Genomic DNA, 15949 nt, shown 5'->3' with positions numbered 1-15949 from the left:
CCTTTAGGAAATCTTCCACGAGGACAGCCAAGTCCCTTTACTTGTCCAGTTTCTGCATTCACTCCCTTTTTAGAAAATAGTCCATGCATCATAAAATGATGACATTTCTGTGGTGAGTGCCATCAACTATTTTTGTGTATTCCTGCTATTTATATGTATATATATCTGAGCAAAGAATTCCTGAAGTTTCTGCAAGATTGCAGCCAATAAATCTGTTAGGTCACTCTCTTCTTGGTCTGAGCTTGAAGTCTACGACGTTCACAAACATTCCCTGAGCTCAACAACTTTGTCAAAAGGCATAACTGGAGTTGGCTTGCTTCCGTTAAAAATTAATGTGACAGATCTCTTACTGGCTTGTGTATATTATCCAACTGGGACACACAAGGGATCTGAACCTGGTAGAGCCTTGCTAATGAGGTTCAGGAGATTTTTGGTTATCTATGAATCTGAACCACATAAACACATTACAATTTATTATGTAGAGATGGAAAATTCCAGCACAGATTACCTGGAACAGCTCCTGGAATGGCTCCCGGAACAGCTCCAGGTACAACACCTGAAATGGCATAAAGGAGAGTTATACTCATTAAAATATTAAATTAACCCAAGCAAAGTTCTAGCTTATTGATGTAAACACGGTAAGTATCACGAGAATCCCAATCACGGGGATGATTTGCTGTTTCCATTACTATCAAGAGCAGAATAAAAAGCATAACGAGGAATCATGTATTCTGGTTTTGTCAATTAATCAGTGTTAAATGTGACCGAAAACAAAGGCATATTTAATAAATGAATTGTGCATGTTAACAGCAAGTAAATTGCAGAAGTTTTAAAAACTATAGTATTTATTTTGCTTTATGCAGATCATATACACTTCATTGTCTGGGAGGCTGGATATTCACACATCACCTGCCAAGGGACATTGCAATGCACTCCATTTCTTTCCATAGATGCTGTCTGACCTGCTGAGTGCTCTGAGATTTTATGTTTCTTTACCTCAGATTTCCAATAACTTCAGGTTTTTTTTTAAATTTTCCCTTTTAGTCATTGACTCCTGCTGATGCTCAATTTGCCCATGTCATGGTTCTATCTTCTCCTCACTCCTTACCTATTCCTTCAATCCCTAATTCCCATTTTCCTGTCCACCTTTTCATATTTCCCCTTTCTTACATCCCCATTCCCCTTGCTCCCATTCTTGCTCCTGTGTCTCCTGATCTCAGTCTCTCTCTTGTAGGATGGCAAGGTTGTGAAGTGGCTGGTAAAAATGCTTTACAGCAGGAACAGTCACTGATCAGGGTTCGATTCCTGCCATTGTCTGTAAGGAATTTGCACCTTCACCCAGTGACCATGTGGGCTTCCACCAGGTGCTCTCACCAACCAAAGTCCGATGGTTAGGGTTAGGGTTAGTAAGCTGTGGACATGCTAGTTGGGCCCTGGTGATAGTGCAATTGATACATTACCGGGCTGGCAATTGTAGATCTGGGTTCAAATTCAGAGATTTTGTAGATTTTAAAATAATACAAATTATGTATAAAGCAAAAATGGACAGCTACCACAAAGTATCCAAAGGTTGTTTAAAATAAGAGAAAGTCAACATGATTTGAGAGGAACATGTATATTTCAAAAACAAAGGATAAGAACAAATGTAAAAAATCATTGTATTTCAGTCAGAGGGGTGAATCTATGGAACAGTTGTAGTGAGAATTTAAAAACATGCACCACACTTAACAAGTTAAAAAATTATTTAAAAATAATTTAATGAACAAATATAAAACACATGATTTAAAATGAATGGGAGTAATGTAAATAAATGATACTTGGAATTGGATTTTGTGTTAAAAGATTATGAAATTTTTGGTTTTGATGTGATGATTGACGCCAAATATGTTGTTGTATAAGTAAGAGGCACAGGTGTAATAAGCTGTAGATTCAGGCCACACCCTTTCAGTCTGTTTTAAAGAATATCTATATTTTTTTTGTTGTAAATTTGTCCTATGAAATCATCATTGAAAATGTTGCTTTTTGTTATGTTTGTACTGACTGAAATAAATTTCATTCACTCAAATCTTACTCGCGCATCTGAGGATCTTAAACCACCAATCATCTGGATTCTGATTTTCCTCCAGAGAAATGTTAGTGCATTTGCCTTCATAAATCAAAGTAATGAGTACAGAAGTTGGGAAGTTATGTTGAATTTGTATGAGACATTAGTGGGGTGTAATTAAAGTCACTCTTTAATTCAATTTAAAATTGTGCATCGTTACTATTTGACAAAGGAGAGATTATCTAAAATATTTCCTAATGTTGATAGCCAGTGTGATAGATGTAAAACTGAGACAGCTACATTGACACATATGTTTTGATCATGTTCTGTATTGAAACAGTTTTGGAAATCTATTTTCTCTACAATTTCTAAAGCTTTAAAAATTAATTTACAACCTAATAAATTGACAGTTTTGTTCGGTATAATCCCTCAATATATTCATGGTATTATATGTAATTGCATTTGTCACATTATTGGCCAGAAGGGCTATTTTATTGAAATGGAAAGATGCCTTTGCTCCCACTTTGGTACAATGGTTCTCTCAGGTGATGCTATGTCTTAGTTTGGAGAAAATCAGAAGTAAAACTTTTGATCATTGATTTGACTTTGAGAAAAGGTGGAGTTCTTTTGCCCGCTACTATAATTTGATTTGAGTTAATTAAGATGGTCCCATTCTGATTCTTATTTAAATAGATTTGGTTGGCGGATTTACATTTTTCTTTTATGGAAGCTTGTATGGCGTATAGCTCTGGGGTTGTGCTCCCAATGGGTTTTTTTGTTTAGTTTTAGTTGTAGTTTTAGTTAGTTTTCCTTCTTTCTCTTTTCCAAAAAAATAGTTTTAACATTTTGTTTTTTCTTATTATTATTGATATATTGTTTAGCTTTGTTAATCAGTTATTTGATAATTTAATTTATTGTACATATTGATATGTTGACTTAATTACTTTAATGTATTTTTGTTGATTTTCAATAATAATTAATAAAAAAGATTTAAAAATGAAAATGAAGCAGTTCAGTATGGACTAGATGGGCCGCAGTCCGCGTTTCTATGTTGTTGTGTTCTATGACTTGATGTCTTTTGTCTTCCCACGCTTGCTCTGCTTAGTCCACATCCATCCATTTATTCTCACATATGCAGTACATCCTTTTGGGCTGTCCCTCTCCTCTCCTGTGCATAATATCTCCTCTCAGGCTCTTCCACACCTCTCCTGCTCTTCCTTTACCCTTCTTTGTTCTCTCCCTTCTTCCTCATATACACTGCTCCTCCTCTCCCATTTTCACTTTTGCCCTCATTCCCTCAGCTTTTTTTGCTGGCATCAAAAATACTCCTCTCCATTTTCCTCCTTCTTCCATTCTACTCTACTTATTAGTACAGAAATATTCTCATGTTCAACACCTTTGACAGATTTACCTACATATCTAGCAGCTTTGGCAGCTGCATATCCTCCTGAAATGACAGAGATTGACCATTTATGGCAGGGATTACCAACATTTTGACTTTGACGTCGACATGTACCTCTGCATTTCTTCCTTGTTTCTACATTCCAGTCCTCTTGAAATGAATGTCAACTTTACATTTCCCTTCCTTACCACCAACTCAACCTCCAATTTTGACCTTTAGGAAATCTACCATGAGGACACCCAGGTGCCTTTGCTTGTCCAGTTTCTGTATTCACTCCCTTTTTAGAAAATAGTCCGTGCATCATAACATGATGATATTTCTGTGGTGAGCTGCCATCAATTATATTTGTATATTCCTGCAATTTAAGGACTTCCTGAAGTTTCTGTGAGATTGCTGCCAATAAACCTGTTTGGGCATTCTGCTCTTGGTCTGCACTTGAAGTCTACGCTATTTATCAACATTTTCCAAGCTCAACAACTTTATCAAAAGGCATAACTGGAGGTGACTTGCTGTCTGGTAAAAGTTAATGTGACAGATCTCTTAGTGACTTGTGTAAATTATCCAATTGGGACCCACAAGGGATTGCTAATGAGGTTCAAGAGATTTTTGGTTATCTGTGAATCTGAAACAGATAATGCATTGCAATTTATGATTCAGAGATGGCAAATTCCAGCACAGATTACCTGGAACAGCTCCTGGAATGGCTTCCGGTATGCCTCCAGGTACAGCACCTGAAATGGCATAAAGGAGAGTTATACTCATTAAAATTTTAAATAAACCCAAGTGAAGTTCTATTTGATTGTTGTAAACACAGTAAATATCACTACAATTCCAATCACAGGAATGATTTGCTATTTTTATTTCTATCAAGAACAGAATAAAGAGTATAACGAGGAATCATTTATTCTGGAGTTGTCAATTAATCAGTATTAAATGTAACTGAAAATCAATGCATATTTAACTAATTAATTTTGCATGTTAACAGCAAATAAATTGCAGAAGTTTTGAATAATATAGTGTTCATTTTACCTTATGCAGATCATATACAGTTCATTGTTCGGGAGACTGGATATTCACACATCACCTGCCAAAGGACATTGAAATGCACTCCCTCTCTTTCCAGAGATGCTGTCTGACCTGTTGAATGCTTCTGAGGCTTTATGTTTCTTTACCTCAGATTTCCAATAACTTCAGGTTTTCTTTTTAATTTTCCCTTTTAGTCATTGACCCCTGCTGATGCTTAATTTGCCCATGTTATGTTTCTATCTTCTCCTCACTCCTTACCTATTCCTTCAGTCCTTAATTCCCTTTCTCCTATCCATCGTTTCACATTTCCTCTTTCTTACATCCCATTCCACTTGCTCCCATTCTTGCTCCTGAGTCTCCTGATCTCAGTCTCTCTCTTGTAGGATGACAAGGTAGTGAAGTGGCTGGTGAAAATGCTTTACAGCAGGAACAGTCACTGATCAGGGTTCAATTCCTGCCATTGTCTGTAAGGAGTTTGCACCTTCACCCAGTGACCACGTGGGTTTCCACCAGGTGCTCCTACCAACCAAAGTCCGATAGTTAAGGTTAGGGTTAGTAAGCTGTGGGCATGCTAGTTGGGCCCTGGTGATAGTGCAATTGATACATTATGGAGCTGGCAACTGCAGATCTGGGTTCAAATCTTACCTGCGCATCTGAGGATCCTAAACAATTAATGATCTAGATTCTGATTTTCCTCCCGAGAGATTTTCACACTTTGGCCTTCATAAATCAAAGTAATGAGGACAGAAGTTGGGAAGTTACATTGAATTTATACGGGACATTAGTGGGGCATAATTTGGAGAATTATATCCAGTTCTGGTCACCTACCTACAGGTAAGATTTACAAGGAGGTTGCTAAAACTTGAGGATCTGAGTTACAGGGAAAGTTTGAATAGGTTAGGAATTTATTCCCTGGAGTGTAGGAGAATCAGGGGAGAGTCGACAGAGGTATAAAAAATTATGAAGGGTATAGATAGGGTAAATTCAAGTAGGCTTTTTCCAGTGAGGTTGGGTGAGATTAAACTAGAGGTCATGTGTTAGGGGCATAAGGTGAAATGATTAAGGGGAACATGAGGTGGAACTTCTTCACTCAGAGGTTGGTGAGAGTGTGGAATGAGCTGCCAGCAGAAATAGTAGATACAGGTTTGATTTCAACATTTAGAAGAAATTTGATTAGGTGCATTAATATTCTGTGGGTGGGGGTTATTGAGGGCTATGATACTGGTGTAGACTGATAGGATTAGGCAGACAAACAGTTCAGTATGGACTAGATAGGCCGTAGTCCGTGTTAATGTGCTGTGGTGTTCTATAACTCGATGTCTCTTGTCTACCCATGCTTGTCCTGCTTAGTCCACATCCATCCATCTATTCTCACATATGCAGTAACTCCTTTTGGGCTGTCCCTCTCCTCTCCTGTGCACAATATCTCCTCTCAGACTCTTTCACACCTCTCCTGCTCTCCCTTGCCCCTCCTCTTTGTTCTCTCCCTCACTCCTCACACTCCCTGCTCCTGCTCTCCCTTTTTCATTTTTGCACTCAAAATCTTTTCAACTGATTCCACTTTCTTGCTTTCTACTCTGCTTATTAAAGTAAAGTAAAGTAAAGTAAATGCATTCGTTAGTCTTGCGAGACAATGGATCTGCACCTGGAAAGTCTTCACTCTCCAGGGCGCAGGCCTGGGCAAGGTTGTATGGAAGACCAGCAGTTGCCCATGCTGCAAGTCTCCCCTCTCCACAACAGCGATGTAGTCCAAGAGAAGGGCATTAAGACCCATACAGCTTGGCGCGATGTGTGATTAAGTGCCTTGCTCAAGGATGCAACACCCCTCGGCTGGGGCTCGAACTCACGGCCTTCAGGTCGCTAGTCCAATGCCTTAACCACTTGGCCACATGCCCACTCTGCTTATTAGTACAGAAATATTTGCAGTTTAAACATCTTTAAGAGAATTACCTGCAAATTTAGCTGCTTTGGCAGCTGCATATCCTCCTGAAATGATAGAAATTGATCATTTATGACAGAATTCACCAGCATTTTGACTTTGACATTAAAATGTACCTCAGCAATTTTTCCTTGCTTTTACATTACAGTCCCCTTGAAATTAACATCAACATTGCATTTCCCTTCCTTACTACCTACTCAACCTGCAGTATGCACTTTAGGGAATCTTCCACGAGGACACCAAAGTCCCTTTGCACATCCAATTTCTGCGTTTACTCCCCATTTAGAAAATAGTCCATGCATCATAACATGATGACATATCTGTGGTGAGCTGCCACAAAATATTTTGTATATTCCTGAAATTTAAGGACTTTATGTATCTATACCTGAGCAAAGAATTCCTGGAAGTTACTGTGAGATTGCAGCCAATATATCTGTCTGCTCTCAGACGCTCTTTGATGTCTATGACAGTCATAAGCATTTCCTAAGCTCAAAAACTTTGTCAAAAGGCATAACTGGAGATGGCTTGCTTCCGTTAAAAGTTAATGTGACAGAGCTCTTACTGGCTTGTGTATATTATCCAACTAGGACTCACAAGTGCCCCGATCCAGGCACAGCCTTGCTAACGAGGTTCAGGAGATTTTTGGTTATCTGTGAATCTGAACCAAATAAATAACATTACATTATTATGTAGAGCTGGTAAATTCTAGCACAGATTACCTGGAACAGCTCCTGGAATGGCTCCTGGAATACCTCCAGGTACAGCACCTGAAATGGCATAAAGGATAGTATTACTCATTAAAATATTAAATTAACCGAAGTGATGTTCTAGCTTATTGATGTAAACACAGTAAGTATCACTACAATTCCACTCACGGGGATGAGTTGCTGTTTCTATTTCTATTAAGAACAGAATAAAGAACATAACGAGGATGTGATAGGGTCTTTTAAGAGACCCCTGGACAGGTACAAGGAGCTCAGAAAGATAGAGGGCTATGGGTAAACTTAGGTAATTTCTAAGTTCAGGACGTGTTGGGCCAGCTTTGTGGGCCAAAAGGCTGTATTGTGCTGTAGTTTTCTATGTTTCTATGAATCGTTCATTCCGGTTTTGTCAATTAATCAGTATTAAATGTGACTGAAAATCAATACATACTTAATGAATTAATTGTGCATGTTAACAGCAAATAAATTGCTGAAGTTTTGAATAACATAGTGTTTACTTTGCTTTATGCAGATCATATACAGTTCATTGTCTGGGAGGCTGGATATTCACACATCACCTGCCAAAGGACATTGAAATGCACTCCCTCTCTTTCCATAGATACTGTTTGACCTGCTGAGTGCTTCTGAGGATTTATGTTTCTTTACCTCAGATTTCCAATAACTTCAGGTTTTCTTTTTAATATTTCCTTTTAGTCATTGACTCCTGCAGATGCTCAATCTGCCCATGTGATCTGTCTATCTCTCTCACTCCTTAACTATTCCTTAAGTCCCTAATTCCCTTCCTCCTGACCACCATTTCATATTTCCTCTTTCCTACATCCCCAATCCCCTTGCTCCCATTCTTGCTCCTGAGTCTCCTGATCACAGTCTCTCTCTTGTAGGATGACAAGGTTGTGAAGTGGCTAGTGCAAATGCTTTACAGCAGGAACAGTCACCGATCAGGGTTCGATTCCTGCCATTGTCTGTAAGGAGTTTGCACCTTCACCCAGTGACCACGTGGGTTTCCACCAGGTGATCCTACAAACCAAACACCTATGGGTAGTGTTAGGGAGAGGATTGGTAACTTGTGGGCTTACTATTTTGGCTCTGGTGATGGTGCAATTGATAAGTCACCAGGCTGGCTCAGTAGTCCTGGGTTCAACGCTTACCTGCACAACTGAAGAACCTGAACAGTGAATGACCTGGATTCTAATTTTTTTCAGGTGAACTTTTTGTGCATTGGCCTTCATCAATCAGAAGTATTGAGTGCTGGAGTTGGGAAGTTATGTTGAAATTGTACAGGACTTGGATGAGGCCTAATTTGGAGTATTGCATGTAGTCCTGGTCACCTACCTACAGCAAAGATATTGATAAGATACAATTTACAAGGATGTTGTTGGAACTTGATGTCTTGAATTAAAGTGAAAATTTGAATAGAATAGGACTTCATTCTCTAGGGCATATGAGAATAAGGGGCGATTTGTTTGAGCTGTACAAAATTATGAAGGCTATACATAGGGTGAATTGAAGCAGGCAAGACTGGAACTAGAGGTCATGGGTTATGGCTGTAAGGTGAAAAGTTCATGGAGAACATAAGGTGGAACTTTTTCACTCAGAGGGTGGTAAGATTGTGGAATGAACTGTCAGAAGTAGTAGTCGATGCAGAGTTCAACATTTAAGAAAAATTTGAAGAGGTGTATGGATAGGGGAGGGAGTATGGTCCTGATGCAGATTAATGGGCCTCGGCAGACAAATAGTTCAACATCGACGAGATGGGATGAAGACCTGTTTCTGTGTTGTTGTGTTCTATAACTCAATGACTCTTGCCTTCCCAGACTGGCTCTGCTTTGTCCACATCCATCCATCTATTCTTAAGTATGCAGTACCTCCTTTTGGGCTATCTCTCTCCTTTCCTTTGTACAATATCTCCTCTCAGGCTTTTCCACTCCTCTCCTGCTCTCCCTTTCCCCTCCTCTTTGTTCTCTCCCTCACTCCTCACTCTCCCTGCTCCTCCTCCCCCTTTTTCACTTTTGCCCTCACACCCTCTCGGCTGTTTGCTTGCATCAGTAATACTCCTCTCCATTTTCCTCTTTATCCTTTCTACCGTGCTTATTAGTTCAGAAATATTTTCATGTTAAACACCTTTAACAGATTTACCTGCATATCTAGCAGCTTTGGCAGCTGCATATCGTCCTGAAATGACAGAGATTAACAATTTATGGCAGGGATCTCCAGCATTTTGACTTTGACATCAACATATACCTCACAATTTCCTCCTTGCTTTTACATTCCAGTCCTCTTGAAATGAATGTCAATTTTGTATTTCCCTTCCTTACTACCAACTCAACCTGCAAGTTGACCTTTAGGGAATCTTCCATGAGGAGTGTCAAGTCCCTTTGCTCATCCAGTTTCTGTATTCGCTCCCATTTAAAAATAGTCCATGCATCATAACATGATGACATTTCTGTGGTGAGCTGCCATCAATTATGTTTCTGTATTTGTGCAATTTACATGCATCTATATCTGAGCAAAGAATTCCTGAAGTTACTGTGAGTTTACAGCCAATAAATCTGTTAGGTCACTCTGCTCTTGGTCTGAGCTTGAAGTCAACGATATTCATAAACATTTCCTAAGCCCAACAACTTTGTCAAATACCATAGCTGGAGATGGCTTGCTTCCATTAAAAGTTAATATGACAGAGCTCTTAATGGCTTGTGTATATTATCCAATTGGGACTCACAAGGGATCTGATCCTGGTAGAGCCTTGCTAATGAGGTTCAGGAGATTTTTACTTTTCTTCACTTTTGCCCACACACCCTCACAGCCGTTTGCTTGCAGCAAGAATACTCCTCTCTATTTTCCTCCTTCTTCCATTCTACCCTGCTTATTAATACATAAATATTTTCATGTTCAACGCCTTTAACAGATTTACCTGCATATCTAGCAGCTTTGGCAGCTGCATATCCTCCTGAAATGACAGAGGTTGACAATTTATGGCAGGGATCACCAGCATTTTGACTTTACCTCAGCATTTCCTCCTTGCTTCTGCATTCCAGTCCCCTTGAAATGAATGTCAACTTTACATTTCCCTTCCTTACCACCAACTCAACCTGCAATTTGACCTTTAGGTTTCTGCATTCACTCTCTTTTTAGAAAATAGTCCATGCATCATAACATGATGACATTTCTGTGGTGAGCTGCCATCAATTATATTTGTATATTCCTGCAATTTAAGGACTTTATGTATCTATACCTGAGCAAAGAAGTCCTTAAGTTCTGTGAGATTGCTGCCAATAAACCTGTTTGGGCATTCTGCTCTTGGTCTGCACCTGAAGTCTACGTTATTTATCAACATTTTCCAAGCTCAACAACTCTATCAAAAGGCATAACTGGAGGTGACTTGCTGTTTGGTAAAAGTTAACGTGACAGAGTTCTAACTGACTTGTGTAAATTATCCAATTGGGACACACAAGGGATTGCTAATGAGGTTCAGGACACTTTTGGTTATCTGTGAATCTGAAACAGATAATGCATTGCAATTTATTATTCAGAGATGGCAAATTCCAGCACAGATTACCTGGAACAGCTCCTGGAATGGCTCCCGGTATGCCTCCAGGTACAACACCTGAAATGGCATAAAGGAGAGTTATACTCATTAAAATTTTAAATAAACCCAAGTGAAGTTCTATTTTATTGATGTAAACACAGTAAGTATCACTACAATTCCAACTACAGGAATGATTTGCTGTTTCCATTTCTATCAAGAACAGAATAAAGAGTATAACGAGGAATAATTTATTCTGGAGTTGTCAATTAATCAGTATTAAATGTAACTGAAAATCAATGCATATTTAACTAATTAATTTTGCATGTTAACAGCAAATAAATTGCAGAGGTTTTGAAATATATAGTGTTTATTTTACCTTATGCAGATCATATAGAGTTCATTGTCTGGGAGACTGGATATTCACACGTCACCTGCCAAAGGACATTGAAATGCACTCCCTCTCTTTCCAGAGATGCTGTCTGACTTGCTGAATGCTTCTGAGGCTTTGTTTCTTTACCTCAGATTTCCAATAACTTCAGGTTTTCTTTTTAATTTTCCCTTTTAGTCATTGACTCCTGCTGATGCTCAATTTGCCCAGGTCATGTTTCTATCTTCTCCTCACTCCTTACCTATTCCTTCAATCCCTAATTCCCTTTCTCCTGTCCACCATTTCATATTCCTCCTTTCTTACATCCCATTCCCCTTGCTCCCATTCTTGCTCCTAACTCTCCTGATCTCAGTCTCTCTCTTGTAGGATGACAAGGTAGTGAATGGCTGGTGAAAATGCTTTACAGCAGGAACAGTCACTGATCAGGGTTCAATTCCTGCCATTGTCTGTAAGGAGTTTGCACCTTCACCCAGTGACCACGTGGGTTTCCACCAGGTGCTCCCACAAACCAAAGTTGGATAGTTAGGGTTGGGGTTAGTAAGCTGTGGGCATGCTAGTTGGGCCCTGGTGATGGTGCAATTGATACATTACCGGGCTGGCAACTGCAGATCTGGGTTCAAATCTTACCTGCATATCTGAGTATCTTAAAACAATTAATGATCTAGATTCTGATTTTCCTCCCGCGAGATTTTCACACTTTGGCCTTCATAAATCAAAGTAATGAGGACAGAAGTTAGGAAGTTACGTTGAATTTATACGGGACATTAGTGGGGCATAATTTGGAGAATTATATCCAGTTCTGGTCACCTACCTACAGGTAAGATTTACAAGGAGGTTGCTAAAACTTGAGGATCTGAGTTACAGGGAAAGTTTGAATAGGTTAGGAATTTATTCCTTAGAGTGTAGGAGAATGAGGGGAGAGTCGATAGAGGTATAAAAATTTATGAAGGGTATAGATAGGGTAAATTCAAGTAGGCTTTTTCCAGTGAGGTTGGGTGAGATTAAACTAGAGGTCATGTGTTAGGGGTAAAAGGTGAAATGATTAAGGGGAACATGAGGTGGAACTTCTTCACTCAGAGGTTGGTGAGAGTGTGGAATGAGCTGCCAGCAGAAATAGTAGATACAGGTTTGATTTCAACATTTAGGAGAAATTTGAATAGGTGCATTAATATTCTGTGGGTGGGGGGGTTATTGAGGGCTATGATACTGGTGTAGACTGATGGGACGAAGCAGACAAACAGTTCAGTATTGACTAGATGGGCCGTAGTCCGTGTTTCTGTGTTGTGGTGTTCTATAACTCGATGTCTCTTGTCTTCCCACACTTGCTCTGCTTAGTCCAGTAACTCTTTTTGGGCTGTCCCTCTCCTCTCCTGTGCACAATATCTCCTCTCAGACTCTTTCACACCTCTCCTGCTCTCCCTTGCCCCTCCTCTTTGTTCTCTCCCTCACTCCTCACACTCCCTGCTCCTGCTCTCCCTTTTTCATTTTTGCACTCAAAATCATTTCAACCGATTGCTTGCATCAAAAACATTTCTCTCCATTTTCCACTTTCTTGCTTTCTACTCTGCTTATTAAAGTAAAGTAAAGTAAAGTAAATGCATTCGTTAGTCTTGCGAGACAATGGATCTGCGCCTGGAAAGTCTTCACTCTCCAGGGTGCAGGCCTGGGCAAGGTTGTATGGAAGACCAGCAGTTGCCCATGCTGCAAGTCTCCCCTCTCCACAACACCGATGTTGTCCAAGGGAAGGGCATTAGGACCCATACAGCTTGGCACCAGTGTCGTCGCAGAATGATGTGTGATTAAGTGCCTTGCTCAAGGATGCAACACGTTCCCTCGGCTGGGGCTCGAACTCACGGCCTTCAGGTCGCTAGTCCAATGCCTTAACCACTTGGCCACATGCCCACTCTGCTTATTAGTACAGAAATATTTGCAGTTTAAACATCTTTAAGAGAATTACCTGCAAATTTAGCTGCTTTGGCAGCTGCATATCCACCTGAAATGATAGAAATTGATAATTTATGACTGAAATCACCAGCATTTTGACTTTGACATCAAAATGTACCTCAGCAATTTTTCCTTGCTTTTACATTACAGTCCCCTTAAAATTAACGTCAACATTGCATTTCCCTTCCTTACTACCTACTCAACCTGCAATATGACCTTTAGGGAATCTTCCATGAGGACACCGAAGTCCCTTTGCACATCCAATTTCTGCGTTTACTCCCCATTTAGAAAATAGTCCATGCATCATAACATGGTGACATATCTGTGGTGAGCTGCCATCAATTATTTTGTATATTCCAGCAATTTTAAGGACTTTATGTATCTATACCTGAGCAAAGAATTCCTGGAAGTTACTGTGAGTTTGCAGCCAATATATCTGTTCGGGACTCTGCTCTCAGACGCTCTTTGATGTCTATGACAGTCATAAGCACCTCTTAAGCTCAAAAACTTTGTCAAAAGGCATAACTGGAGATGGCTTGCTTCTGTTAAAAGTTAATGTGACAGAGCTCTTACTGGCTTGTGTATATTATCCAACTGGGACTCACAAGGGCCCCGATCCAGGTACAGCCTTACTAACAAGGTTCAGGAGATTTTTGGTTATCTGTGAATCTGAACCAAATAAATAACATTACAATGTATTATGTAGAGCTGGTAAATTCCAGCACAGATTACCTGGAACAGCTCCTGGAATGGCTCCTGGAATACCTCCAGGTACAGCACCTGAAATGGCATAAAGGAGGGTTATACTCATTAAAATATTAAATTAACCGAAGTGATGTTCTAACTTATTGATGTAAACACAGTAAGTATCACTACAATTCCACTCACGAGGATGATTTGCTGTTTCTATTTCTATTAGGAACAGAATAAAGAGCATAACGAGGATGTGATAGGGTCTTTTAAAAGACTCTTGGACAGGTACATGGAGCTCAGAAAGATAGAGGGCTATGGGTAAACTTAGGTAATTTCTAAGGTAAGGACATGTTGGGCCAGCTTTGTGGGCCAAAGAGCTGTATTGTGCTGTAGTTTTCTATGTTTCTATGAATCGTTCATTCCGGTTTTGTCAATTAATCAGTATTAAATGTGACTGAAAATCAATACATATTTAATGAATTAATTATGAATGTTAACAGCAAATACATTGCTGAAGTTTTGAATAACATAGCGTTTACTTTGCTTTATGCAGATCATATACAGTTCATTGTCTGGGAGGCTGGATATTCAGACATCACCTGCCAAAGGACATTGAAATGCACTCCCTCTCTTTCCAGAGATGCTGTCTGACCTGCTGAGTGCTTCTGAGGTTTTATGTTTCTTTACCTCAGATTTCCAATAACTTCAGGTTTTCTTTTTAATATTTCCTTTTAGTCATTGACTCCTGCAGATGCTCAATTTGCCCATGTGATCTGTCTATCTTTCTCACTCCTTACCTATTCCTTAAGTCCCTAATTCCCTTCCTCCTGACCACCATTTCATATTTCCTCTTTCCTACATCCCCATTCCCCTTGCTCCCATTCTTGCTCCTGAGTCTCCTGATCACAGTCTCTCTCTTGTAGGATGACAAGGTTGTGAAGTGGCTAGTGCAAATGCTTTACAGCAGGAACAGTCACGGATCAGGGTTCGATTCCTGCCATTGTCTGTAAGGGTTTTGCACCTTCACCCACTGACCACGTGGGTTTCCACCAGGTGATCCTACAAACCAAACACCTATGGGTAGAGTTAGGGAGAGGGTTAGTAATTTGTGGGCTTACTATTTTGGCTCTGGTGATGGTGCAATTGATAAGTCACCAGGCTGGCTCAGTAGACCTGGGTTCAACTCTTACCTGCAGAACTGAAGAACCTGAACAGTGAATGACCTGGATTCTAATTTTTGCCAGGTGAATTTTTTGTGCATTGGCCTTCATCAATCAAAAGTGTTGAGTGCAGGACTTGGGAAGTTATGTTGAAATTGTACAGGACTTGGATGAGGCTAATTTGGAGTATTGTGTGTAGTCCTGGTCACCTACCTACAGCAAAGATATCAATAAGATACAATTTACAAGGATGTCGTTGGAACTTGATATCTTGAATTAAAGTGAAAAGTTGAATAGATTAGGACTTCATTCTCTAGGGCATATGAGAATGAGGGGTGATTTGATAGAGTTGTACAAAATTATGAAGGCTACGGATAGGATGAATTGAGGCAGGCAAGACTAGAACTGGAGTTCATGGATTATGGCTTTAAGGTGAAAAGTTCATGGAGAACATAAGGTAGAACTTTTTCACTCAGAGGGTGTTAAGATTGTGGAATGAACTGTCAGAAATAGTAGTCGATGCAGAGTTCAACATTTAAGAAAAATTTGAAGAGGTGTATGGATGGGGGAGGGAGTATGGTCCTGATGCAGATTAATGGGACTCGGCAGACAAATAGTTCAACATCGACGAAATGGGATGAAGACCTGTTTCTGTGTTGTTGTGTTCTATAACTCAATGACTCTTGCCTTCCCACGCTGGTTCTGCTTTGTCCACATCCATCCATCTATTCTTAAGTATGCAGTACCTCCTTTTGGGCTATCCCTCTCCTCTTCTGTGTACAATATCTCCTCTCAGGCTTTTCCACACCTCTCCTGCTCTCCCTTTACCCTCCTCTTTGTTCTCTCCCTCACTCCTCACTCTCCCTGCTCCTCCTCTCCCTTTTTCACTTTTGCCCTCACACCCTCTCAGCTGTTTGTTTCCATCAAAAATACTCCTCTCCATTTTCCTCTTTATCCTTTCTACTGTGCTTCTTAGTTCAGAAATATTTTCATGTTATACACCTTTAACAGATTTACCTGCATATCTAGCAGCTTTGGCAGCTGCATATCGTCCTGAAATGACAGAGATTAACAATTTATGGCAGGGATCTCCAGCATTTTGACT

At 39.9% G+C, this 15949-nt stretch overlaps 1 protein-coding gene across 14 annotated transcripts in view; it reads right to left on the bottom strand.

Moving 5' to 3' along the window:
* Positions 1-15949, bottom strand: part of LOC134336752 (elastin-like) — a 243913-nt gene that overhangs the window by 138516 nt on the left and 89448 nt on the right. For 10 of the 14 annotated variants that reach the window (XM_063031179.1, XM_063031178.1, XM_063031187.1 and 7 more), the window contains 9 exons: positions 15862-15897; positions 13724-13771; positions 13005-13040; positions 10690-10737; positions 9270-9305; positions 7131-7178; positions 6423-6458; positions 4130-4177; positions 509-556 (listed from right to left, as the gene is read on the bottom strand). In XM_063031179.1, the coding sequence (XP_062887249.1) occupies positions 509-556; positions 4130-4177; positions 6423-6458; positions 7131-7178; positions 9270-9305; positions 10690-10737; positions 13005-13040; positions 13724-13771; positions 15862-15897 (384 nt within the window). The remainder of the gene's footprint in view (positions 1-508; positions 557-4129; positions 4178-6422; positions 6459-7130; positions 7179-9269; positions 9306-10689; positions 10738-13004; positions 13041-13723; positions 13772-15861; positions 15898-15949) is intronic. The other 4 variants (XM_063031191.1, XM_063031181.1, XM_063031186.1 and 1 more) reach the window with 4 other exon arrangements.

This window comes from Mobula hypostoma, chromosome 23, assembly GCF_963921235.1.
Source record: "Mobula hypostoma chromosome 23, sMobHyp1.1, whole genome shotgun sequence".
Taxonomy (NCBI): Eukaryota; Metazoa; Chordata; class Chondrichthyes; order Myliobatiformes; family Myliobatidae; genus Mobula; species Mobula hypostoma.
This window is presented reverse-complemented; position numbering and strand designations above follow the sequence as displayed.